General features: G+C 50.2%; 1 protein-coding gene across 2 annotated transcripts in view; it reads left to right on the top strand.

Moving 5' to 3' along the window:
- Positions 1 to 23,658, top strand: part of RBL2 (RB transcriptional corepressor like 2) — a 722,629-nt gene that overhangs the window by 304,168 nt on the left and 394,803 nt on the right. For both annotated transcript variants that reach the window (XM_085638866.1, XM_085638867.1), the window contains exon 15: positions 22,609 to 22,866. In XM_085638866.1, coding sequence (XP_085494992.1) covers positions 22,609 to 22,866 — 258 coding nt within the window. The remainder of the gene's footprint in view (positions 1 to 22,608; positions 22,867 to 23,658) is intronic.

Below are 23,658 nucleotides of genomic sequence, written 5' to 3'. Positions count from 1 at the left end.
TTTATATGTAAATCAGAGGTAAACGCAGAAAACTCCCAACTCCCAGAATGCCTTGCTAAAGGGAGTATCTTGTATGCCTTCCCATGCTGCACTACAATAGATCACGTGACGGCGGCCGGCATATAGGCTGCCGGCTCACAATCACGAGTGCTTGGCCTTGCTTCCTGCATTAGGACCACGCCCCCTTTGCCTGTTTGGATCCTTCTCGGTCCTGATCCTCGTCTTTTCCCTGTTTCCCGCGTGTGTGGGGAGTGCAAACCAACGGAACATCCCTCTTCAAGTCTGAAGTACCGTGAGTTGGGTTGCGTGTGGAAATTACGACCTTTCGTGCCTATGTTATGATTCGCGCGCTGGAAGCGCGCTCTTGGGATTATTGCCTGTGTCGCTAGCGCGAAGAAGCGCTGTGGTGGTTTTTGCTTGCTCCTGTTTGGTCAGCGTTGGAAACGCGCTCTTGGGGATTATTGCTTGTGGCATTAGCGCGAGGAAGCGCTGTGGTGATTCCTGCCTGCTCCTGTTTGATTAGCGCGGGTAACGTGCTAGATCCCTTGCCAGTTGTTCCTCCCCCAGCGCTGGGACGCGCTGTTCAAATCACTGGTGCCTCAAGACGTCGGTAGTCCTTGGGATTGAACGCTCAAAGCTTTATTTGGACAAACAGTCCTATTTCATTAACAGAGACACACAGTACTGTCAAATCATCGTCACCAGGAAAGGACTATTGATAAATCAGATATACATATGTGGATGGACTCTAATCACAGCGCAGTGTAAGACGCTGTATTTCTTCTTCATAGAGAGTGCGTGATTCTTCCTTCAATCCCCCCTTCTCATTTGAAGTCTGCCCTCTTCTCACTGGTGTCCTTTAGAGGCGCAGTTTCCTGTTTCATGAAGAGTCCTTAAGTCCACGTCCCCAGGTCTGATTGTGTGAGTATGAGAAGGCATATAATGTACAGACAGTAGTGGGGGAGCTCACGAGGGATTAAGACTTACGAATATCTTGTTGTTTGTGTCTCCTTGTAGGAACCCTGACCTTTTGCCTGACATCCCGATAGAAGACCTGGTGGTCCTTTCTGGTCTCTTCGCCCTCTAGGGGGTCTATGTCTTCCTCTAGTGTGTATACACCTATAGGGGACTGGACCCTGTGAGAGCGTATAGACATTATCTTCGCTCCCGTGGATCTTGGAATCTCTGTAGCCGGACCCAGAACCGGACAGAAAGGCCAAGCCCACGTATTTTTAACATCCCCTGAGCGAAGATGGATCAGGGCGCTTCCTATGATGCATCTAGGTTAGAACCGTCGCGCCCTGACAATCCTGACATTACTATGTCGGAGTTAGCGAATACCGTACTCACATTGCAGACAGAACTTAGAGTGTTAAGGGGAGAGAATCAGCGTTTGGTCACAGAATTAGGAATATTAAAGACACACACATCATTAGAGGCGGCAGGAATAGGAACACTACCCAAACAGAAGCGTAGTTATATTCAGCCAAGTCATTTTCATCTCCCATCCCCAGGCACATCCGGGTCTCCTGTATCCCCGTCTGCCCCTGTTAATGTTACGGTTGTCACTCCACCCCATACTCCCTTGGCCATGCCTGAACGGTTCAATGGGGATAGCACTAAATATGCAGTCTTCATGAACCAGTACCATCTCCAGTTCCTTTGTCGAGCTGCGGCGTTCCCCGATGATGCCGCAAAAGTAGCTTTCATCATATCTTATCTGAGTGGGAACGCAGCCCTTTGGGCGGTACCGTTAGTGGATAACGACGATCCGGTTCTCTATAATTTAGCCCACTTCAAGGAACGGATGCGAAGCTTATTCGCACGGCATTCTTACATGCAGGCCAGCGACGAGTTGCTGAACCTGAAACAAGGGTCAAAGGACCTTCTTACGTATATAACCATGTTCAACCGGTTAGTCACTGAGACACAGTGGCCTGAAGAGAAAAGAACATCCCTCTTTTATCGGGGGTTAAGAGATGATTTAAAGGACATTCTGTCTCAGATTGTAGATCCTCCAGAAGATTGTGCGTCCTTTATTGATTTAGTGGTCAAATTGGACCATAGGCTGACAGAAAGGAAGGGAGAGAAGTCAAAAGGAGAATACTCACTTCTTTTTCTGTCAAGGCCTGATAAAAAAAGAGCCCAAAGATTCGAGTGAGTCTATGCAGAATGGAGGGGTCAGAGGCCCTTTAACTGCCGAAGAAAGAGAAAAACGACGACGTTTGAATCTATGCCTTTACTGTGGTAAGGGAGGGCATTTTGCCCGAGAATGTCCGGTGAAGCCTAAAAAACTAGATAAACTCGTAAATAAATCAGGGGCAGTTTCTGTGTCGGAAAACTGAAAGACTTGGTAAGTTTGGAGATCGATTTGCCAAGTCCTTCAGTGTCTCAGATCTCACAGTCTGTCTCTAACAGTTTGTCTCTGGTGCCTAAACATTTTATCATTTCGGTGGTCTTCATCCTGCCCTCTCAACACCGAAAGTCTATGGCTATTTTACTGGATTCTGGGGCTACCGGGAACTTCTTAGATATAACAATAGCTAAAGCTCTGGGGTTACAATTCATCACGAAATCCTGTCCTGAAAGGGTTTGAGCAGTGGATGGGTCAGAGTTGTCATCAGGGTTGATTAGACACCATACTCCTGATATTATCATGGTGTGTGACAATGGGCACTCAGAGGTAATCTCCTTCGATCTCATAGATACACCCACGTTTGGGGCCATATTAGGAGTACCATGGTTGCAACAACACAATCCCCATATAGATTGGGTCTCTAGAACAGTAACGTTAAGGTCCTCCTATTGCACTTTACAATGTTACAAAGAAACGGCCTTATGGCAAACACCTCTATGTTGCGCTACTGCATCATCTCATTCCACGAGTCTGCCTGCTGAATATCAAAGTTTTGCTAGTGTATTCGATGAGGTGAAGGCTACCGCTCTACCCCCTCATAGAGCATATGATTGCAGGATAGACTTAATCCCTGGAGCAGAACTGCCTGTCAGTCGAGTATACGCATTGACTGAACCAGAGGCAAAATATCTTTATGACTACTTGCAGGAGATATTGAAGAAAGGATTTATTCGACATTCTACCTCCCCTGTCTCCTCGCCTCTTTTCTTCATCCCCAAACGAGAAGGAGGATTGAGAGCATGCCTGGATTACCGCGCGTTAAATAAAGCCACGGTAAAGAACAAATACCCTCTTCCGCTCATCTCCACTCTCTTGGATCAAGTACGTAAGGCAAAAATATTCACCAAATTAGATCTTAGAGGTGCGTACCATTTGATTCGTGTAAGAGAGGGAGATGAGTGGAAAACGGCTTTCCGTACCAAATTTGGCTTATACGAATACTGCGTTATGCCGTTTGGCCTTTGTAATGCTCCAGCAGCATTCCAGTTTTTTGTGAATGAGATCCTGCGAGATTATTTAGATCTCTTTGTTTTGCAGCGTGAATCTTTCTGGATTCACTATGCTGTGCATTATTCCGCGATCTTGTGGTTGGGTCCGGATTCGTAGTCTTTTCTTTGTTTTTTTTTTTTTTTTGTAGCCCAGGTGGGCGTCGACGTCCACCATTTGGTGCACCTCCCGTGACGTCGTCGTGCTTCCTGCGGAAGTCCCACCTTTGGGGCGCCATCTTCAGATTCTTTTTTCCGCCGTTGGGTCTGGATCGTCATCGGGAAGCTCCAGAAGTTCACTCGGAGGAAGAAGGAAGAAAAGCGAGTTTCATCGATAGAATCAAGAGAAGACATCAGGAAAGAACAGATTTCGACAGGAACGCGAAGAAAGAAGACCAGCGAGCCTTTTTCTTCGACAACCTTGGAGAATGCACGCTCAGAGACCCTGAGCGAAATGGACAAGACGCCATTCAAGTTCTGCCCAAACTGCCACCACAAGTTCGCGCAGAAAGACCTGCATCCGGTCTGCAACCTCTGCCTACCGGTGGATCATCAGAGTATCGACTGCAACGCCTGCTCAGTCTTCGCGCCGAAGACACTCAGGGTGAGAGAGAGGCAGAGGAGAGCCAACGCCAACATGGAGGGCCAAGGAAAACCCCCGACACTCTACGCGCTGGGCCTCGACACGGACGACGAGGACAACGTCGCCGAGGCAGCCGAAAACTTCACGGTCGTAGAGACCGACAAGAAGAAAGAAGACGAGGTAAGAGAATCGTCGAGCGCAAATCAAAAAACACCTCGAAAACACGAGGGTGACTCGAGAAAAACTGAGTCAAGGTCCACGAAGGGAGCCCCGGCGCCGAAAACTTCGACGTCCAAAGGGGGAACTTCGGACAAAAGGCCCAGCGGATCCTTACAAAAGGACTCCCTGGCGCAGAAAGACGCCGAAAGGCAAGGGTCGTCGAAATCATCCCATGAAACGGGCCGATCGACGCAGAAAGAACGTTCGACGTCGACGCAAGTTTCATCGAAAAGGCCCGCGGTCGACGCCGAAAGCATCTCCGAAATGGAGAAAAAGAAGAGGCGGCTCGAGGCCGAAATGGAGAACATCCTTCAAAGGAAGAAGGAGTTCGACGCCAGGATGAAGGAATTCAAGATTCCAACGGTTTCATCGGCGGACGTCGTCGAAGTCGAGGAGGAGTTCGACGCCGAAGGGCTGACAAGGGACCTCGAAGAGGAAGAGGAGCCCTATTATGAGGAAGAAGCCGAGGAAGAAGACCAACAATCGTTCTTCGATTCGGCGACATCTACCGGCAACGACGTCGAATGGCAAGATCTCGACACCGAAAACCCGGAGGAGGCCGTGGACACGTACCCCTCGAGGCCTTCGCCACCAGACGACATCGGGGTGTACAATATGGTGGTGAAGAGCGCAGCAATGGCCTTCGGCGTCAAGCTCGACGAGGAGAGGCCGAAAGCAGATTTTCTCGTCGAAACACTGCTCCCCATCCAGACTAGGAGCCAGTTCCTCCCCATGCTACAAAGCGTGATGAACCAGGGGAGAGAAGCCTTCAAGGAGCCTGCCACCTGTCGGTCGATCACGCCCAGGACAGAGAAAAAGTATAAACACTCCTCCCTGGACCCACCTTACATCAAGGGGAGCGTCACCGCAGACTCCATCATTGCCTCCACGGCCAGGAGAAGGGCCAACGTGCCAGCAACCTCGGGCCCACCTCCAGATAAAGAGAGCAGGAGAATCGACCTCACAGGCAGAAAGGTCGAGAGGAACGCCGCAATGCACTGGCGCATGGCGAATTCAAATGCACTCCTAAATAGACACCAGTACCAACACTGGGATGAAATGGGGGAGCTAGTAAAGCACCTCCCCGAAGAATACCGCCAGAGAGCCTCTCACCTGGTAGATGAAGGCAAGAACATCGCCAACTCCTGTATAAAGACGGCGTTGGATGGGGCAGAGACTTCAGCAAGACTCATGGCCATAGGGGTCACAGAAAGGAGGCATGCATGGCTAAGAATCTCGGGATTCAAACCGGAAGTGCAGAACAACATCCTGGGCACTCCCTTCAACGGAGAGACACTGTTCGGAGCAACGGTGGACGAGAAGCTCACCCAGCTCAAGAAGGAGAACGAGACAGCGAGGTCCATGGGGGCCCTGCAGCTGAGGGGAATGAGACGAGGAAATCCCTCGAGGAGACCCTACGGTAGGGGTGGAAGCCAACAGGGGACGTTGCACCAGGCGTTCCAACAAGGTCAGCAGGGCGAAGGTCACGGACAAAGTCAGCAGAAGCAAAGCTGGCAATATCAACCTCGGGGCCAGTCCTTTCGAGGGAGAGGGAACGGACGTGGCCAAAGGAGGAGAGGGGGCGATCAGCCCTCCTCGAAGTGACTCAGCACGCAAGAAGACGCCCACCCTCGTCAGCCCCCCAAGGGTGAGGCGCAAAAAGGTGTCATCAGGGGGAAGAGAAGATCCAAGAGCCTACGAGCATACGTCACCGGTAGGCGGAAGGCTGAGGTTCTACCTTCAGGAGTGGCGGCGCATAACCACAGACAAGTGGATACGGAACATCGTGCAGCACGGATACTGCGTAGAGTTGGAGAAAAGACCTCCAAACAGAAAGCCGAAGGGAAGACAGAGATCGGCCCAAGAACTGGCAATACTCAGAGAAGAAACACGGAAACTCCTGCAAAAGGGAGCCATAGAGACAGTGCCGTTCAGGGAACGCAACAAAGGGGTCTACTCAAACTACTTCGTGGTTCCGAAGGTAGACGGAGAGCTCAGACCCATACTGGACCTCCGGTACCTAAACAAGTTCGTCAAAACACAAAGGTTCAAAATGACTTCACTGCAGGAGGTACTGCCACAGATAAGAGAAGGGGACTTCATGGTCACCGTGGACCTCAAGGATGCCTACCTTCACATCCCAATAAACAGAAGGCACAAGGGCCTCCTAAGATTCAACATCGAACAGGAACACTACCAGTTCACAACCCTGGCCTTCGGATTAAAATCAGCGCCAAGGGTCTTTACAAAATGCCTGTCGGCGGTAGCGGCACACCTACGAAAGCAGGGCATACACGTATACCCCTACTTGGACGACTGGCTGGTCAAGGCAAACTCACACGAGAAGTGCGAGAGGCACGCAAAACGCGTAACGGACACCCTCACAAATCTGGGATTTTCCATCCACTGGGGAAAATCATCGCTGGAACCGGAGCAGGTAAAGATTTTCCTGGGGGCACAGATCAACTCCCTCAAGAGTACAGTAGTGCCCAGCGACAGGAGGACAGATGCCCTACTGAAGGAGACGCAGCTCTACCAGAAGGGGCGAGCTCTGACAGTGAGGGCGGTGAGCAAGATGATGGGGATGATGGCGTCCTGTATCCAGCTGGTGCCGAATGTACGCCTGCACATGAGACCATTCCAGGAATGGCTGCAACAGCAATGGTCACAAGCAAACGGAAGTTGGGAGGATCTAGTGGTTGTTACGCACGCAGTGCAGGAGGAGATAACTTGGTGGAACAGAGACAACATAACAACAGGGAGAAGCCTGACACCACCAAGCCCAACAGTGACCATTACCACGGACGCATCGCAGATGGGATGGGGAGCGCACATGGACAACCTCAGAGTGAGGGGTCTATGGGCTCCGGCAGACGCGGTCCGCCACATCAACTACCTCGAGTTGAAAACAATACTGCTAGCCCTGAAGGCATTCCAGAGACACCTGTGCGGGCAGAGGGTGTTGGTGCAGACAGACAACACCACGGCGATGTTCTACATCAACAAACAAGGGGGGACACAGTCGTTTCCCCTCTCATCCCTAGCTCAGGAGATTTGGAGATGGGCCATACCTCTCAGGATAGATCTACTGGCAATTCACCTACCGGGGAAGGACAATGTGGAGGCAGACTGGCTAAGCAGGCAGACCTCAGCATCGCACGAGTGGGAGCTCAATGGCCAGGAAGCGGAGAAACTCTTCCGGAGATGGGGGACTCCCACAATAGACCTTTTTGCAACACGCCACAATGCAAAATGCCAAAGCTTCGCGTCCAGGCAACCAGATCAGCAATCCAAGGGAAATGCCCTATGGATAAGCTGGTCGAGGACATTTGCCTACGCCTTTCCACCGATACCCCTGTTGCACAGAGTGCTCGACAAGTGCAGAACCAGCAACATGACTCTGATCCTGGTGGCCCCACAGTGGGCGAGGCAGACATGGTTCTCACAGATTCAAGAAATGGCGCAAGGCAATCCGTACAGGTTCGAGCGAAGAAAAGACCTGCTCTCAATGCAAAACGGGGAGGTCCTGCACCCAGAGCCAGAGACCCTCAACCTAGCAGCATGGCTCCTGAAGACCTAGAGTTCGCACACCTAAGGTTACCTCAGAGCACTATGCGAGTGCTACGGGAGGCAAGGAAACCTACTACAAGAAAGTGCTACAGCGCAAAGTGGAAGAGATTCACGGTGTGGTGCAGGAAGAAGGGCCTGCACAACAGAATGACAAGAGACTCAACGGTGCTGAGGTACCTCACACACCTTCTAAAGAGTAACCTCTGCTCGAGCTCCCTAAGGGTGCACCTAGCAGCGATCGTTGCCTACACCAGAGGTGAGAAGGGTGGAAGTTTCTTCAGCTCGCAGGTGGTGAAGAGATTCATGGAGGGAGCCAAAAGAATGGCACCCCCGAAAAGGTTGCCGCCGCCGGCATGGAATTTAAACGTGGTTCTGACGGAGCTCATGAAGGCGCCGTTTGAACCCATTCACAAGGCCAATCTACAAATGTTGACGATGAAGACTGCCTTTCTAGTGGCCATAACCTCACTACGCAGAGTGAGCGAGCTTCAAGCACTAACGCTACAGGAGCCCTACATTCAAATTCACAAGGACAGGGTAGTCCTGAGGACGGACCCACACTTCATGCCCAAGGTAGTGTCGGCGTTTCACATGAATCAGAGTATACAGATACCGAGTTTCTTCCAAAACCCGACTACAAACGCAGAAAAGGCCCTGCACACCCTCGATGCCAGAAGAGCGGTGATGCACTACATTGAAAGAACCAAAGAACTCAGGAAGTCGAAGCAGCTGTTTGTGTCCTTTGCTACTAGCTTCATGGGTAGACCAGTGACCAAGGGCACCATCGCTAGATGGATTGCCCTCACTATCCAATTCTGTCACAAACAGGCTGGACAGGAGCTAACGGAGGGGCCACAAGCTCACTCCACAAGGAAGAAGGGGGCCACAGTTGCCTTCCTGGCAAACACGCCCATCCAAGACATTTGTCTCGCAGCAACTTGGGCATCTGTGCACACGTTCACAAAGCACTACTGCGTGGACATTCAAATGAATAAGGAAGCACAGGTCGGACAGAAGGTGCTACAACACATTTTCAACGACCAGCGATCATCTTCCACCCAGCCACCACAAAAATAGGAAAACCGCTACAAAATCTATGCACAGCATAGTGAATCCAGAAAGATTCACGCTGCAAAACGAAAAGTTTCTTACCTGTCGGTGTAGTTTTGCAGCTTGAAGATCTTTCTGGATTCACTAGCGAACCCACCCACCTCCGCCAGGAAGATGAGGCTGGAGGAAGAGGGGGTGAAATGGATAGGATCAAAAAAGGTGGATACGTACAGAAATATGGACAAAAGGATTAATCAATCGCCTAGGGTTAAAAAAAAAAAAAAAAAAAAAAAAACAGGGAAAAAAGAACCCGAAGATGGCGCCCCAAAGGTGGGACTTCCGCAGGAAGCACGACGACGTCACGGGAGGTGCACCAAATGGTGGACGTCGACGCCCACCTGGGCTACAAAAAAAAAAAAAAAACAAAGAAAAGACTACGAATCCGGACCCAACCACAAGATCGCGGAATAATGCACAGCATAGTGAATCCAGAAAGATCTTCAAGCTGCAAAACTACACCGACAGGTAAGAAACTTTTCGTTATCGTCTATATTGACGATATTCTAATCTATTCACAAAACGAGCAAGACCATGTAGAGCATGTGAAGCTAATACTGCAACGATTGTAAGAACACCACCTGTTTGCCAAATTGGACAAATGTTTGTTTCATACTCGAAAGGTTGATTTCTTGGGTTTTGTTATCTCTCCAGAAGGGATTCATATGGATCCAGCTAAGGTAGCTGCTATCACCAATTGGAACAGCCCCAAGACCGTGAGAGAAATACAATCCTTTCTAGGATCCGCTAATTTTTATAGAAAATTCATACACCACTTCTTTGAATTAGTGTCTCCTATCACTAGACTGCTAAAGAAAGGGGTGCAGTTTGTCTGGGATAGGTCAGCAGAAGCTGCTTTTCAGGCCTTAAAAGACAGATTTACCTCTGCCCCCATAATCAGACACACTGATGAGACCCTACCGTATGTTGTAGAAGCGGATGCTTCACAATACGCAGTGGGGGGAGTTTTGTCGCAGCCAGATAGGCCACAGGATGGAGGGTACCTGAATGCCTATTTCTCAAAGACGCTCTCACAAGCAGAGCAGAACTACACAATTGGGGAACGAGAATTGTTAGCCATAAAGATGGCTTTTCAGGAGTGGAGGCATTATTTACTGGGGTCACCTCATACCATTACGATCTATTCAGACCACAGAAATCTACAATTCTTTAGATCTGCTAGAGCTCTCACCCCCAGACAGATGAGATGGGTATCTTTCTTTTGTGAATATGACTTTATTATCACCTTTAGGCCAGGAGCCCGGCACGGAAAAGCAGATGCTTTATCTCGGCTAGGAAAAGAGCTTAGTATTATAGAGGAAGAACCTATGCCCATCATTCCTGAAAACAAGATTGTGGCTCTGAATACACAGGGGGAAGGCACGGCTGATTCCTTTCTTGCCCGATTGGAACAGGAGTATAAAGAGTTAGGGCAAGAGAAATGGTTAACAGAGCCATTGAATACCGTGGTGAACGGCTTGTTTTATCATGACGGAAAACTGTTCATTCCCTCACCTGCAACACGCTCTCTGATATTGAAATGGTGTCATACGTTACCTCTGGCTGCGCATCCTGGAACTGACAAAACTCGTCAAACTTGTCAACGGTGGTTTTGGTGGAAGGAAATGTGTCATGACATCTCTGAATTTTGTAAAGCCTGTTCCACGTGTGCACGGCAGAAATCCATGCATTGTGCTCCTGCTGGTCTGTTAAGACCTTTACCTGTTCCTGAGTGCCCCTGGTCCACTATCAGCATGGATTTCATCACTGATTTACCTACAAGTAGAGGTTATACAGTTATCCTAGTGGTGGTGGATATGCTATCCAAAATGGCACATTTCATTCCTCTCAAACGTCTTCCCCGAGCCACTGAACTCATTGACATTTTCATTGACAACGTAGTGAAATTACATGGATTACCCTCGGTCATTGTGTCAGACAGAGGACCCCAATTCATCTCTAAATTTTGGCAGGGACTCTGTAAGACATTGCAGATAGATCACAGACTCTCGTCCGCTTATCATCCACAAACGGATGGACAAACGGAGAGAACTAACCAATCTCTTGAACAGTTTTTGAGATGTTTATTGAGCACTGTAACCAGTGAATGGAGTAAAGCCCTTCCCTTGGCAGAATTTGCCTACAATAACGCCACACACTCAGCCTCCAAGATTTCCCCTTTTTTCTTTGTAACAGGGCAACACCCAAAATTTCTACCCTTACATCTACCTCCTGAAATGCTAAACATTCCTGCAGTACATGAACACCACAAGATCCTTAATTCCATATGGGAACAAGCCACTAGAGGATTGCACACAACCAAACAACACATGAAAGAACAGGCAGATAAACATAGGCGCCAGGCTCCTGTTTACTCTGAGGGTGATCAGGTATGGTTAGCCACAAAAAAGCTCAGACTAACAGGACCACGTAAATTCTGGCCCAGGTATATAGGACCTTTCCCTATCACTCGGATAATCAATCCGGTAGCTGTGAAACTTGAGCTTCCAACAGAAATCATATACACCCCGTTTTTCACATTTCCCTCCTTAAACCCTTCATCCCTCCCTCTAACCCAGAGCCTCCCCCTCCTCCCATTACTGTGAATGGTGAGCAAGAGTTTGAAGTCAGGCGTAATGTTCATTCTCGCAGACATCGAGGAAAGTTGCAATACTTAATAGATTGGGTAGGGTACTGTCCCGAAGATAGAACTTGGGAACCTGCAGAGAATGTTCATGCTCCAGTATTAGTCAGGAGATTTCACGCCTTGTTCCCCTCCAAACCCAGGCCTGTGAGTAGACCGTTAGGGGGGAGAACTGTTAGGGGTCGTGCTACATGTTCCCTTTTTATATGTAAATCAGAGGTAAACGCAGAAAACTCCAACTCCCAGAATGCCTTGCTAAAGGGAGTATCTTGTATGCCTTCCCATGCTGCACTACAATAGATCACGTGACGGCGGCCGGCATATAGGCTGCCGGCTCACAATCACGAGTGCTTGGCCTTGCTTCCTCCATTAGGACCACGCCCCCTTTGCCTGTTTGGATCCTTCTCGGTCCTGATCCTCGTCTTTTCCCTGTTTCCCACGTGTGTGGGGAGTGCAAACCAATGGAACATCCCTCTTCAAGTCTGAAGTACCGTGAGTTGGGTTGCGTGTGGAAATTACGACCTTTCGTGCCTATGTTATGATTCGCGCGCTGGAAGCGCGCTCTTGGGATTATTGCCTGTGTCGCTAGCGCGAAGAAGCGCTGTGGTGGTTTTTGCTTGCTCCTGTTTGGTCAGCGTTGGAAACGCGCTCTTGGGGATTATTGCTTGTGGCATTAGCGCGAGGAAGCGCTGTGGTGATTCCTGCCTGCTCCTGTTTGATTAGCACGGGTAACGTGCTAGATCCCTTGCCAGTTGTTCCTTCCCCAGCGCTGGGACGCGCTGTTCAAATCACTGGTGCCTCAAGACGTCGGTAGTCCTTGGGATTGAACGCTCAAAGCTTTATTTGGACAAACAGTCCTATTTCATTAACAGAGACACACAGTACTGTCAAATCATCGTCACCAGGAAAGGACTATTGATAAATCAGATATACATATGTGGATGGACTCTAATGACAGCGCAGTGTAAGACGCTGTATTTCTTATTCATAGAGAGTACGTGATTCTTCCTTCAATCCCCCCTTCTTATTTGAAGTCTGCCCTCTTCTCACTGGTGTTCTTTAGAGGCGCAGTTTCCTGTTTCATGAAGAGTCCTTAAGTTCACGTCCCCAGGTCTGATTGTGTGAGTATGAGAAGGCATATAATGAACAGACAGTAGTGGGGGAGCTCACGAGGGATTAAGACTTACGAATATCTTGTTGTTTGTGTCTCCTTGTAGGAACCCTGACCTTTTGCCTGACATCCCGATAGAAGACCTGGTGGTCCTTTCTGGTCTCTTCGCCCTCTAGGGGGTCTATGTCTTCCTCTAGTGTGTATACACCTATAGGGGACTGGACCCTGTGACAGCGTATAGACATTATCTTCGCTCCCGTGGATCTTGGAATCTCTGTAGCCGGACCCAGAACCGGACAGGCAGCCTCTAGAGAGAGATGCTTGATTTCATTGCGAATATTCGGAAGGTGCCGCTTGTGGTCAGCATCGTCATCCACGGAGGGGGAACGCTCGAAGCGTAGGTCCTGCGCCTCTAATGAGGCCTGCCACTGCCATTGGACGTGACTTTTGTCATATCCACGAATGGTAGCCTTACCCGCCTCCCACAAGGTACCTGAAGAGGGGACCGACCCCACATTGGTGACGAAATAATGCTTCAATTCCTGTCCCACCGCCTTCTTGAAGCTCTTGTCCTGAAGAAACCAGGCGTTTAACCACCACACTGGACGTGATTAGAGGGGGGAGCCCCTATACTAAGAAGCAATGGGGAATGGTCAGAGATACCTCTCGGGGGTATACAGACATCTTGGATTGTGGAGCAGTCTGTAGATGGAAGAAAAATTGCATCTATGCGGGCCTGTGTGTGGTGTGCGGCAGAAGTGTGCGTGAACTGTTTAGCGTGTAGGTGCCAGATTCGCCATGCATCTCGCAGGCGAAGAGATTCAGCCCAGTTTGTTAACTGTTTAGCTTGCGCCAGCCTGGAGGTGAATGGAGGGCCTGTCGTGTCGAGAAGCGGGATGGAGACCGCATTAAAGTCACCCCTAATAACGGTGGGCCCCAGGGGGAGAGTAGGCAGCAGGACAGTGGACTGTTTTAAGGTCGTGGTGAGCATCGAGGGGGGAGAGTACATGGACACAAAGTTAATGGGAATGCCCCCATGTGTACCACAAACCATCACGAACATACCCTGTGGGTCATGGAGAACTTGTGTAAACACAAAGGGAAGGGTGCGTTTCAGTACTACAGCCACACCGCGGGATCCTCGAGCGAAGCCCGAATGCCAAACCCTATCGTAGCCGTAATGCACAAGTAAGGGACAATGGTTACCCATCAGGTGCGTCTCTTGAAGCAGAAGCACTTCGATATTGAGGCGCTGTGCGTAGCGCAATACAGCCGTTCGCTTGTGGCGGTCTAGTAGACCATTAACGTTCCAGGATAAAATATGGAGGGCAGCCTTCGGAGTCGGTGTGTCAGTCATGGGTGCTGGAGGTCGTTATCATAGCTCACCGGACCCTGGAGAGTCGACGGCAAATGCGGGGCCTGGAGCAAATGTGGCAACGCGCTGGTGGGAAGGACCATGTGTGTTGGGCCCTTGTAGGGGTGGGCCCAAGTGCTGTGTGGATGGTGGTGCAGCAAAACAATAAAGAACCACAATAAACCTTGGGAGCAAACAATCACAGCCCCAAACCACAATAATGAACAAACCCAGTCCCAAAACCACCCCTACCCCCCCCCCAATCCTATACTTCGAGAACGGAAGCTTCTGTCGACCCCCCCCCCCCCCCCATTTTAACTGAACCAAACTAAAACGCTCGGGTTGGTTGCGTGGAGGACCCCTCCAGAAGAACGCATAGGCAGTGCATCGGCATTAAACAGTGTGAGTGAATATAGGGACATGCCAACAGTCAGATGCGTGCCCCCCCCCGCCCTGATGGTGGACGTACGATAGTCTGACTACATTGTCTTTAAAGGGTGGGGGTGCGGGAAAGGTCCGAATCCGCCTGGGCCAGTGGTAGGGACGAGCCCGCCAAGATCTCGACGGAGCGGTGCCTATGACGTGGTGGAGATTCCGACTGGCTGGAGGAGTCCTGAGGATCTGGAGCTGCTGCACTTAAGGATCGGAGTGTTGGTGCTTGTGACTGGCGCCCCCTGCGCGACGCCCCGGCGACCTCCGCGCATTCCAAGGATGTGTCACGCCACTGGCGGAGGGGGCACTCCTCTGTAAGCCATGTCACTTGGGGTGAGTCAAAGAAGTGTGGCTTATTTTGAAAAATGACCCGAAGGCGTGCTGGGAATTGGAGCTGATACTGTAGGCCCAGGGCTAGGAGCGCCGGAGGTCTTGGACTTCCCTGGTGTAGTCCGGGAAGATCATAATGATGTGGTTCTGAAACTTTAGGGGACCAGCCGCCCGGGCCGCCAGCAGGATGGCGTCTCGGGCTTTGAAGTTGAGGACTTTTAGAAAAATGGGGCGGGGTGCGGCAACTGGAGGAGGCCTGGGTGCCAGGGACCTATGGGCCCTCTCTACTACAAACCACGTCGACAGGGCATTGCCTGGCACCCATGACTTAAATCAGTCTTCAACGAAGGTGGCGGTGTGGCCCGCCTCCACCCCCTCGGGGAACCCCACCAGGCGGAGGTTGTTGCAACGTGCCCGATTTTCCGCGTCCTCAGCATGTCAATGGAGCTCCTTGGTGTGAGCGCGAAGATGAGCTTCTTGCTCTTTGAGTTGTGTAATAACGTCCTCGGCCGTGGATATACGGGATTCGGCTTCCGATAGCCGCGTGGTAGCATTACGAAGATCCTGCCTAAGGAGAGATACATCAATCTTAATTTCTCCAATCTTCCCCTCAACGGACGTCTGTGAGGCCCTGATTGCCTGGAGGATAGTGTCTAGGTCATTTTCTTGAGGGGGAGGGAGCGGCGGCGGCCCCCCTCGCAGCCGCCCCGGGAGGTTCCTGCTCGGAGGTGGCAAACCGGTCAATTTTGGTTTGCGTGGAGGCCAATGTAGGCTTGGGGCCCCTATCTCTCCCCATGGCCGGTGGCAGCTCTGTGTCACTGCGGCAGTAGGGAGCCCGGGGGGGGGGGGGCGGTGCTGGGCCCAAGAATCCACAGAGGCCTAGGCCGCCCGGCACCAGACAGGAGCCACCCAGTCCAAACTGCTGGTCTCAGAGGCCCAGTTGGATCCGTCTGAGACCAGCTTGCAGGAAACGCTCTCCGCCACCCAAGAAGATGGCTGACTTTGCCCAATGGGGGTCAAGCTTCACCAACCCTGCCGATCGCCGTCAGGGCCCAAGGAGCCAGACTCTCCAGGGCCGGGACAGGGGGCCCCGCACCAGCGCCCGAGAAGAAATGCAGAGGAAGGAGGGGGAACCACCGCCCGACAGTGCAGCCACTCTTCTCCCCAGAAGCCGAAAGCAGAGAGAATCACCTCCAGATTCCGCCACACGGGTGCCCAGACAGCGGGGGAGGGCCCAGCATCCCCATCTCTACAGATCTAGCCTCAGACCCCGCTGCCCAGGACACCACAGTCAGGCCCCTTAACTGGCCCCTTTATAGAGCAGAAATGCAGCGGGCCCCGCCGAGCACAGTAAAAAGAGATGGGGTGGACGGGCAGCTCCAACACCCGCACCGCTGCCCGGACCGACAGCCGATTCCCCCCCATTCCCAGTACAGGTCAGCAGCTCGACCAACGACTCCCCCAGCCGCACTCCTCAGTGGCCCGCCTCACTCTCGACACCTCCTCTACGCCAGTGCCGGCCGAGTTCCCGCTGGAGGCCTCGCCAGCTGCTGGATCGACTTTGCCCAAAGACCGCAGGGCAGTCGGCAGCACACCTCTCGGGCGATGTAGTCTGCCAATTCCCTGCAGCACCCGCAATCACCGGGTCGCGCAGACTGGGACAACCAGGCCTTGACCGGCCGTACTCCACAGGAGGCCTCACAGTTGGAAACGGGGGGCCCGCAACCCGCACCTTCGCCGCCGTCCAGGCCAACAGCCCTGCCAGTAGCACAGTCAGAGGGCCGTCCTGGTCGCCTCCGCCACCCCAGCGCCGGCCCGTGCACTGGCTGATCCCAGTCCGGGGCCACGAGACACTGCTGGGCTGATCTTGCTTCTTGATTGCGGCCCCCCACAGGACAGAGGCAGCAAGTGCCGTGCGGCCCCTGGTGCAGACAGCCGCCCGGCCCTTCACGGCGTCGCCGCTCACCTGGTGCCCCAGCCCCACTGTTCAGAGGCCGCGCTCGCAAGGATACCATGCCGCGAGCCACGGGAGGCCACAGATACCGCGGACCGGCACCAAAAACACCAGATGGGGAGCACCACCGGACAGGGATGCCACTACGATCAGGTAGGGGGTCCGGATGGGTGCCGATGGTAGCTGGATTCGAGGCGGATGGCGGAGGGGTCCGGAGAACTCGTAGAGTGCGACCACCATCTTGACGCCTCAAGCCACGCCCCTGGGATACATCAAAATTACAAGCAAAAACAGCCGCAGGGATGGTTATGCGTCGGTTCCTTACGCACAGGAAAACTGATGCGTCAGTTCCTTGCCCCAGGAGAGGTGATGTCGGTTCCATACTGCCACGCAGGGGACGTGATGCGTCGGTTCCTTACTGGAGAGGAAGTGCTGCGTCAGTTTCTTACTGTTGCAGGGGAAGGTAGGCATTGGTTCCTTACTATGCGTGGGAGGTGACGAGCATTGGTTCCTTATGATAGTGCATGATAGTGCAGCCTCAGGCACTCTCCCACATCGGTTATCTGCTCTGCAATGGTGTGCGGGAGACGCTGGCATCACTCGGTGTTGGGCAGTGTTTTGTGTGCTCCAAGAGAAGTGCCCTTGGCCCCGATGACGGTGTCTGAGTCGATAATGGGATGGCGTTGGCAAGTGTCGGGGCTGCAATTTCATCATGGTCGTTGCTATGCTGACCCAGCGAGCGGTGACCATGGCATCGGAGCAGGCCGCTGCGTTGGCATCGGGGAATCTTCTTCTTGGGATTTGCAGCCCAGCAAACACCTTCAGTGGACTAGAACTAGGAGGGGCAACACAAGGCTGGTCCGAACTTCCAGCAGTGGAGTTCAGGGATGCTGCAAGTGAAGTCTTTGTGTCCCTGAGACTATAGAACAGGAGGCAAGCTTTACTTCAAGCCCTTGTAAACCTTCTCGAGCAGGATTCAAAGCGATGTCTGGTCTTTGTCCTCTCATAAGCAGAAGCTGCATCTTTAGGCCAGCCCAACAAAGCAGCAAACAGCAAAGGGGCAGTACTCCTCCTCACAGCTCTTCAGCTCTTTTTAATTGGCAGAGGTTCCTCTTGATTCCAGAAGTAATCTGAATTTCTGGGGTTTTAGGTTTACTACTTATACCCCATTTTCCCCTTTGATGTCTTTGTTCAGAAAGCCTCTCTTGCTCAGTAAAACCAGTTCTGTCCTCCCTGATCTAGCTTCACTACAGGAGGTGGAGACAGTAATTGTGCAAAGCAGACACAGCCTATTCAGGTGCCTGTGAAAACTCCTCCCACCACTCTAAATGCAGAGAGGTCTATTCAGCCTGGCTCTGAGTCACCCAGGAAAATCAGGATACATGCCAACCCCCCATTTGACGGTCTAGTGTAACTGCCTATCCCCAGCTCATATCAATCGAACACCAACAGGCAGAGGCACACAGAATCGTAAAGCAAGAAAATGCCCTCTTTCTAGAAGTGGCATTTTCAAGCACACAATTTAAAAACCACCTCTGCAAAAAGGTGTGTTATCAAATTCTGAGTTCAGAGAGCCTAAACTCCATTTCTCTTTCTTTTCCCAATGGAAAGTTAACTTTGAAGATGTTGCAAGGCAGCTTCCATGTTAACCTATGAGACAGACGGCCTTTCAGTAGAAAAAATCGAAATGCACAGTATTTCACTATCGGGACTTGTAACACACACCAGTACATGTCCTACCTTTCACATACACTGCACCCTGCCCATGTGGATACCTTAGTCCTACCTTAGGGGTGTCTTACATGTACAAAAAAAAGGAAGGTTAGAGCCTGACAAGTTGGTGCACTTACCAGGTCGACATGGCAGGTAAAACTGCGCATGCAGACACTGCAGTGGCAAGTCTGAGATAAATTTGGAAGGCTGCTTGTGTGGGTGGCACAACCAGTGCTGCAGTCGCAATAGTAGCATTAGATTTACAGGCCCTGGGCTCATACATTGCGCTCTACTAGGGACTTACCAGTAAATCATATATGCCAAGCATCGATAATCAGAATTACAATTTACACAGGGTGCACTTGCACTTTGGTAATTATCAGCAGTGGCAAAGCGCCCAGAATACCTAAACCAGCAAAACGAAGCCCAGCACACAACCAAAAATACAGGAGGCAGAGGCAAAAAGTCAGGGTAAACCACGCCAAGGATGCCAGGTCTAACAGTTGTTAATACAAAATATTTGATAGCAAACATCTTTGGTTTCAGTGAAGCGATCATGTAGCTGGGGCACTCTTAATCACCAGTGCCCAGTACATATACTCAAGATGGCTTACCCGTTTGCTGGCAATGTCCAAGAATCAACTCTGACACCCCAGGTGCATATCTGCTGATGCAGATATGTCCTTACATGTAATGTAATGCACCCTGCCATAGGATTGTTAGGCCTGCTGAAGGGGTGACTTGCTTAGAATATATTGTCTGCAGGAATGGCACACAGGAGGTGTGCCATGTCGTATCTGCACCTTTGACTGCACCATGTCATGCAGCCTGCTTGAGTGTGGTCAGTGGTCCCTTAGGGTGGCACAATACACGCTACAGACTTTAGGGGACCCTCTTTAGTATCCATGTCATCGGTATTGCCAATTGAGAGAACAGTTGTATAGTTTTAGTGAAAATGATGTGGCACTGGTGACCTGGATTGAAGGAACCAGTGCACTTCTGTCTAAATTGCATCAATTACCAGGAAAAAAGTTGGGGTGACCATGTAAATAATTTTGGTAGTCTATATAGAGAGCCGGCTTCCTACACCAAGACAGTCAAAAGCACTTTCCTGGAAGTGGTCATCTAGGGGGGTAGTGACCCCAGGAGTAAGTAGCCCTTTGGCTACTTCCCTTCAGCCCCTAAATTGAATATAGTTAGTTGGCCCCCCTGACACCAGGAAATCAGATTAGACTACTTGAAGCCGAGGAAGAAAGGAAAAGGACCAAAGAGAACGAAAACTGAAGCCCTGCAACAAAGATTGGTGCAAATTCTTGCCAGACTGCCTGCACTTTGACTATCGCTGTGGTTGACTTCGTAAAGAGCTGGAGATCCTCCCCCAAACCATTGGAGGACTGCCAGGCAGCTCAGCAACCGAGGAAGATCCCCCTTGGAGCAGAGGAGCTGCTCCATTGCATCTACGACACTGCTCAAAAAAATGTTACTCGGTCCTGTTGGACATCAGGCCCACCGAGGGAGCAACAAGCCAGGAGAAGATTATTTGGAGTTCAGGAGGTCAGTCCTGCCATTTCAGCGAAGTCCCGAGACGCCGACCCTTACCGGAAACTCCCTACACCTATACAAAAGGTGATGGACCCCTTGTAGCAACCAAGGCTTGTTGGTGGTACAATCCGGACTCCAACAGCACAAAGGCAGACCTACTGTTGAAGGACGTCAGGATCCACAAGTCCAGCAGCGAGAGTGGCCTGCTTCCCTGTTTCCCCTTTTCACTAGACCACCAAGACAGAGTGAGAATGACTGCCACGACCCGATGCCTCAAAGCACCCTTGCCTCGGACCCCCACAGCCCAAGTCTGATTGAGGCGACGGGGTCCTGAGTCCCCCAAGAGCTGACCTCACTCTTGGGTTTGGCCAGACTGGTCTCCAGTCACCTCCTGCAGCCTCTTTCTGCAGGGTCCGAGAACCGCAAGAGTCTTCAGCAGCCAGACCCCTCCAGACAAGGCACCACTGCACACGAGCCCCCCAGCCTGAGTTCAAGTAGTCCGAGGATGTCCCTGTTTGCTCAAGACCCAAGTCCCCCTTTGGGTTCAGCCTGACTGGCCCCCAGCCCTTGCTTGCGGCCTCTTTTCCACAGGACCAGTTCCCATTGAAGTGAACAAGGTACACGATGAGGACACATACCTCTGCACCCGAACGCCCCAGTGCCACCCGAGGTGGCCTGTTGGTGCTGCCTTGGACCTTGCCTCACACTCACCTTAAGTCGAGGAGAACAGTCCTATACGTTTTTTCTAAGTGACACTATGCAGTATGTTTATTTCTATAGGATAACATTACCTCTTGAAGTCCACAGTATAAGTTAATGTTATTGTGAATTAAAAACTGATAACTTGAAAAGTTTTTACCCAATTGCGATGTTCTTGGTGTCTTAATCTATACAAAAATCTGCATTCTTTTTCTAAATTGGTGTTGGATTTCTTTACCGAGTGTGTGTCATGTTTACTGACCTTGTGTGTGCAATAAATGCATAACACTATCCTCTGATAAGCCTAAACAGTTGCTCACACTACCACAAAAGAGAGCAATTGGGATTATTATTATAGACCCTGTAGACCAGTAAGCTTCCTGAGGTGTTTTGTGATGTGGAAGGTCGAAGTATTCTTGCGGCTGCGTTCTGGATTGTCTGGCATCTACGTAGGCGTTGTTTGGAATTCTAGCGTAGAGAGTGTTGCCGTAGTCTAGCCTCCTGTTAATGTGGGCTTGAGTGGCAGTCCGTCTGGTGGTCCGAGGTAACCATTTGAAGATCTTTCGCAGCATGCGTAAAATGTAGAAGCAGGAGATGCACACTGCATTGACTTGAGCTGTCAAGTTGAGCTTGTCATCTAGGATGATCCTAGATTTCGTGTGTTGTCAGTTGGTGTGCGTTTGGTCCTAGCTCTGACAGGCACCAGGTGGAATCCCACAGGAAGGTCTTGTTGCCAAAGACAAGTACTTCCTTCTTGTCACAGTTGAGCTCAGGCAGTTGGTTTGCATCCAATCTGCTACCATGGTCATGTAGTTCGCGAGGTTCGTTCTGGTGGTGTTTGTCTTGTCCGCAAGGGAGAGTATGAGTTAGGTGTTATCGGTGTAGGAGAGGACAGTGATGTCTTGTGATGGGATGATGTTGGTGAGCGGTGTCATGTATGATGAAAAGAGTGAGGCTGAGAGAAGATTCCTGCGGGGTTCACCATTACAGATGCAATCCTCGGAGGATCATACATATGGGGGGTGGTTTGGGGGGGGAATTCTGAGACTTTGGATTCATGCATCTCCCATTCTTACTAGTCTTATGTCTACTTGGCTTCATGGATCAAATAGCAAATGAGGGCCCTGCACTGGTGCCTGTTATGTCAGTGGAGTCTGTTGGCTTATGTGCATATTTTCCAGTTGTCTCGAGGACCAACACTGGAGGATGTACCCTGCCAATCTTAAGAAGGGTTGTTTGCTCAATCCTCCACAGGTGCAGGCTACTGTATGGCTGCCTACTGGCTGGGCTGAGGCCCATTTGGACAACAGACAACGCTGGGCCTTTGGTTTCGTTGGAGTAGTATCTGCACATAAATTTGCTAAATCTTTGCATTGTCCATCTTGCCTTTAAAGCACCATTCATATCCTGTCTTAGAATATTACCTCTGTCCATTATGATGAAAAGATAGGGCGGTGTGCGGCTGTGTACTCTGTGTTGTCAAGCCATTTGCCTGTGGCAGTGGATTCAATAAAGGGGAATTGTCGACTGATGGCCCATCTTAGAGGGTTTCTGAGCATGAGGATGAACATTCTCAGTCTCCTGACACCCCAGAACTAATCTTCTCAAAGTTATTCTGTCTAAAAAAGATTGTTCATCTGTTTGGAATGTGTGTGACTGGCTTGGGAGTGGTCCAGCATATATCATTTGCTGTTGACCTTTTTTGTATATTTTTAAAGGTTTTTTGGATCCTTTCTATTTATTGATTTTATCTGGTGTAGGAGTTTGAAATAATGAAATGTCTGCTCCATTTTTTGAATATGTTGCTTTGGGAAAATGAGTTTCTATATTTTGACATTATTTATATTTTCATTATTAAATGCTCTTAACGTTTCACCTGCTATTGAAAATATAATTGTTCTTTTCTGAACACCTTCCTCCTTTTTCATTCTATCTTCTCTGTTTTCAGGCTCACCTGCAACCCTCCTGGACAGATACAGTTCCCCCGTCGCTAGTTCCACGAGGAGAAGGCTGTTTGTGGACAGTGACACGTCCCCTGAAACTGGACCCCCAACTCAAATATCCCAAGCACCTGTTGTGAATACTGTGCCAGTGCAGAGCATGGTGGCAGAGGCAATGTCTGTCACTCCTGGACAGACTTTGCTAACCATGGCAACAGCAACTGTAACAGCTAACAATGGACAAACAGTTACCATACCAGTGCAAGGTAAAGGACATTACGATTTAGTCATAGGTGCAGGAGCTCTGCATACATGACAGACACCTGTACAAATACTTCGTCGGACTTGATTTCTTTTATGTCTAGTGGTATAAAAGCTGTTTTATGCACATTTTCTACATGATGGCATTGTCAATTGGCTGTTGTTTTCAGCATGCATGCACTATAGTTATAATGGGATTTTTGTAAAACCTTTATTTCTCTTATATTTTGGGAACTTTATGGGACTTAGCCCATGTAACCTGAAACATTGTATTAAATACATTCCCAGATTTAGGTTCTGGCCATCCTTGGCTCTTAGTAAATGTAGTTGACGATTATGCTACAGACGTAAAGCCTAATGTTGAGTGGACTCTTTCATAAATCGCTTGCATTGTCAATTTAAGCATTTCTGCTTGGTGCCTCCTCTTGAGATATATATGAAAACCTGAAACATGTATTGCAGATTTTAATTTATTTTCATTATCAATCCATCCACACCACACCAGGTAGGTGACAAAACGGATTCAATTTAGTTACTAAACAAATGATTTGTCAATGTGGCATATGTGGATTTACGAAGCATTTCAAATTCAATATAAAAGGGACTGCAGGCAGAAATTAAATGTGCATCTCTGTCAAAGAGAAAGGGGCCCTACACTGGAATCCTTTCTCTTTGGTAGGTTTAAACTTACATTTAACTCCTCACTCCCTATGATTCTCCATTCTTCTTTCAATTGACATCTACTCAACTGATCAAGTGGCACTCAAAATGGCTGCGCCTATAACTACCTCGGCATT

Source organism: Triturus cristatus, chromosome 12 (genome assembly GCF_964204655.1).
Source record: "Triturus cristatus chromosome 12, aTriCri1.1, whole genome shotgun sequence".
NCBI classification, from domain to species: Eukaryota; Metazoa; Chordata; class Amphibia; order Caudata; family Salamandridae; genus Triturus; species Triturus cristatus.
Note: the sequence above shows the minus strand (reverse complement) of the source record. Positions and strands in the feature narration are given on the sequence as shown.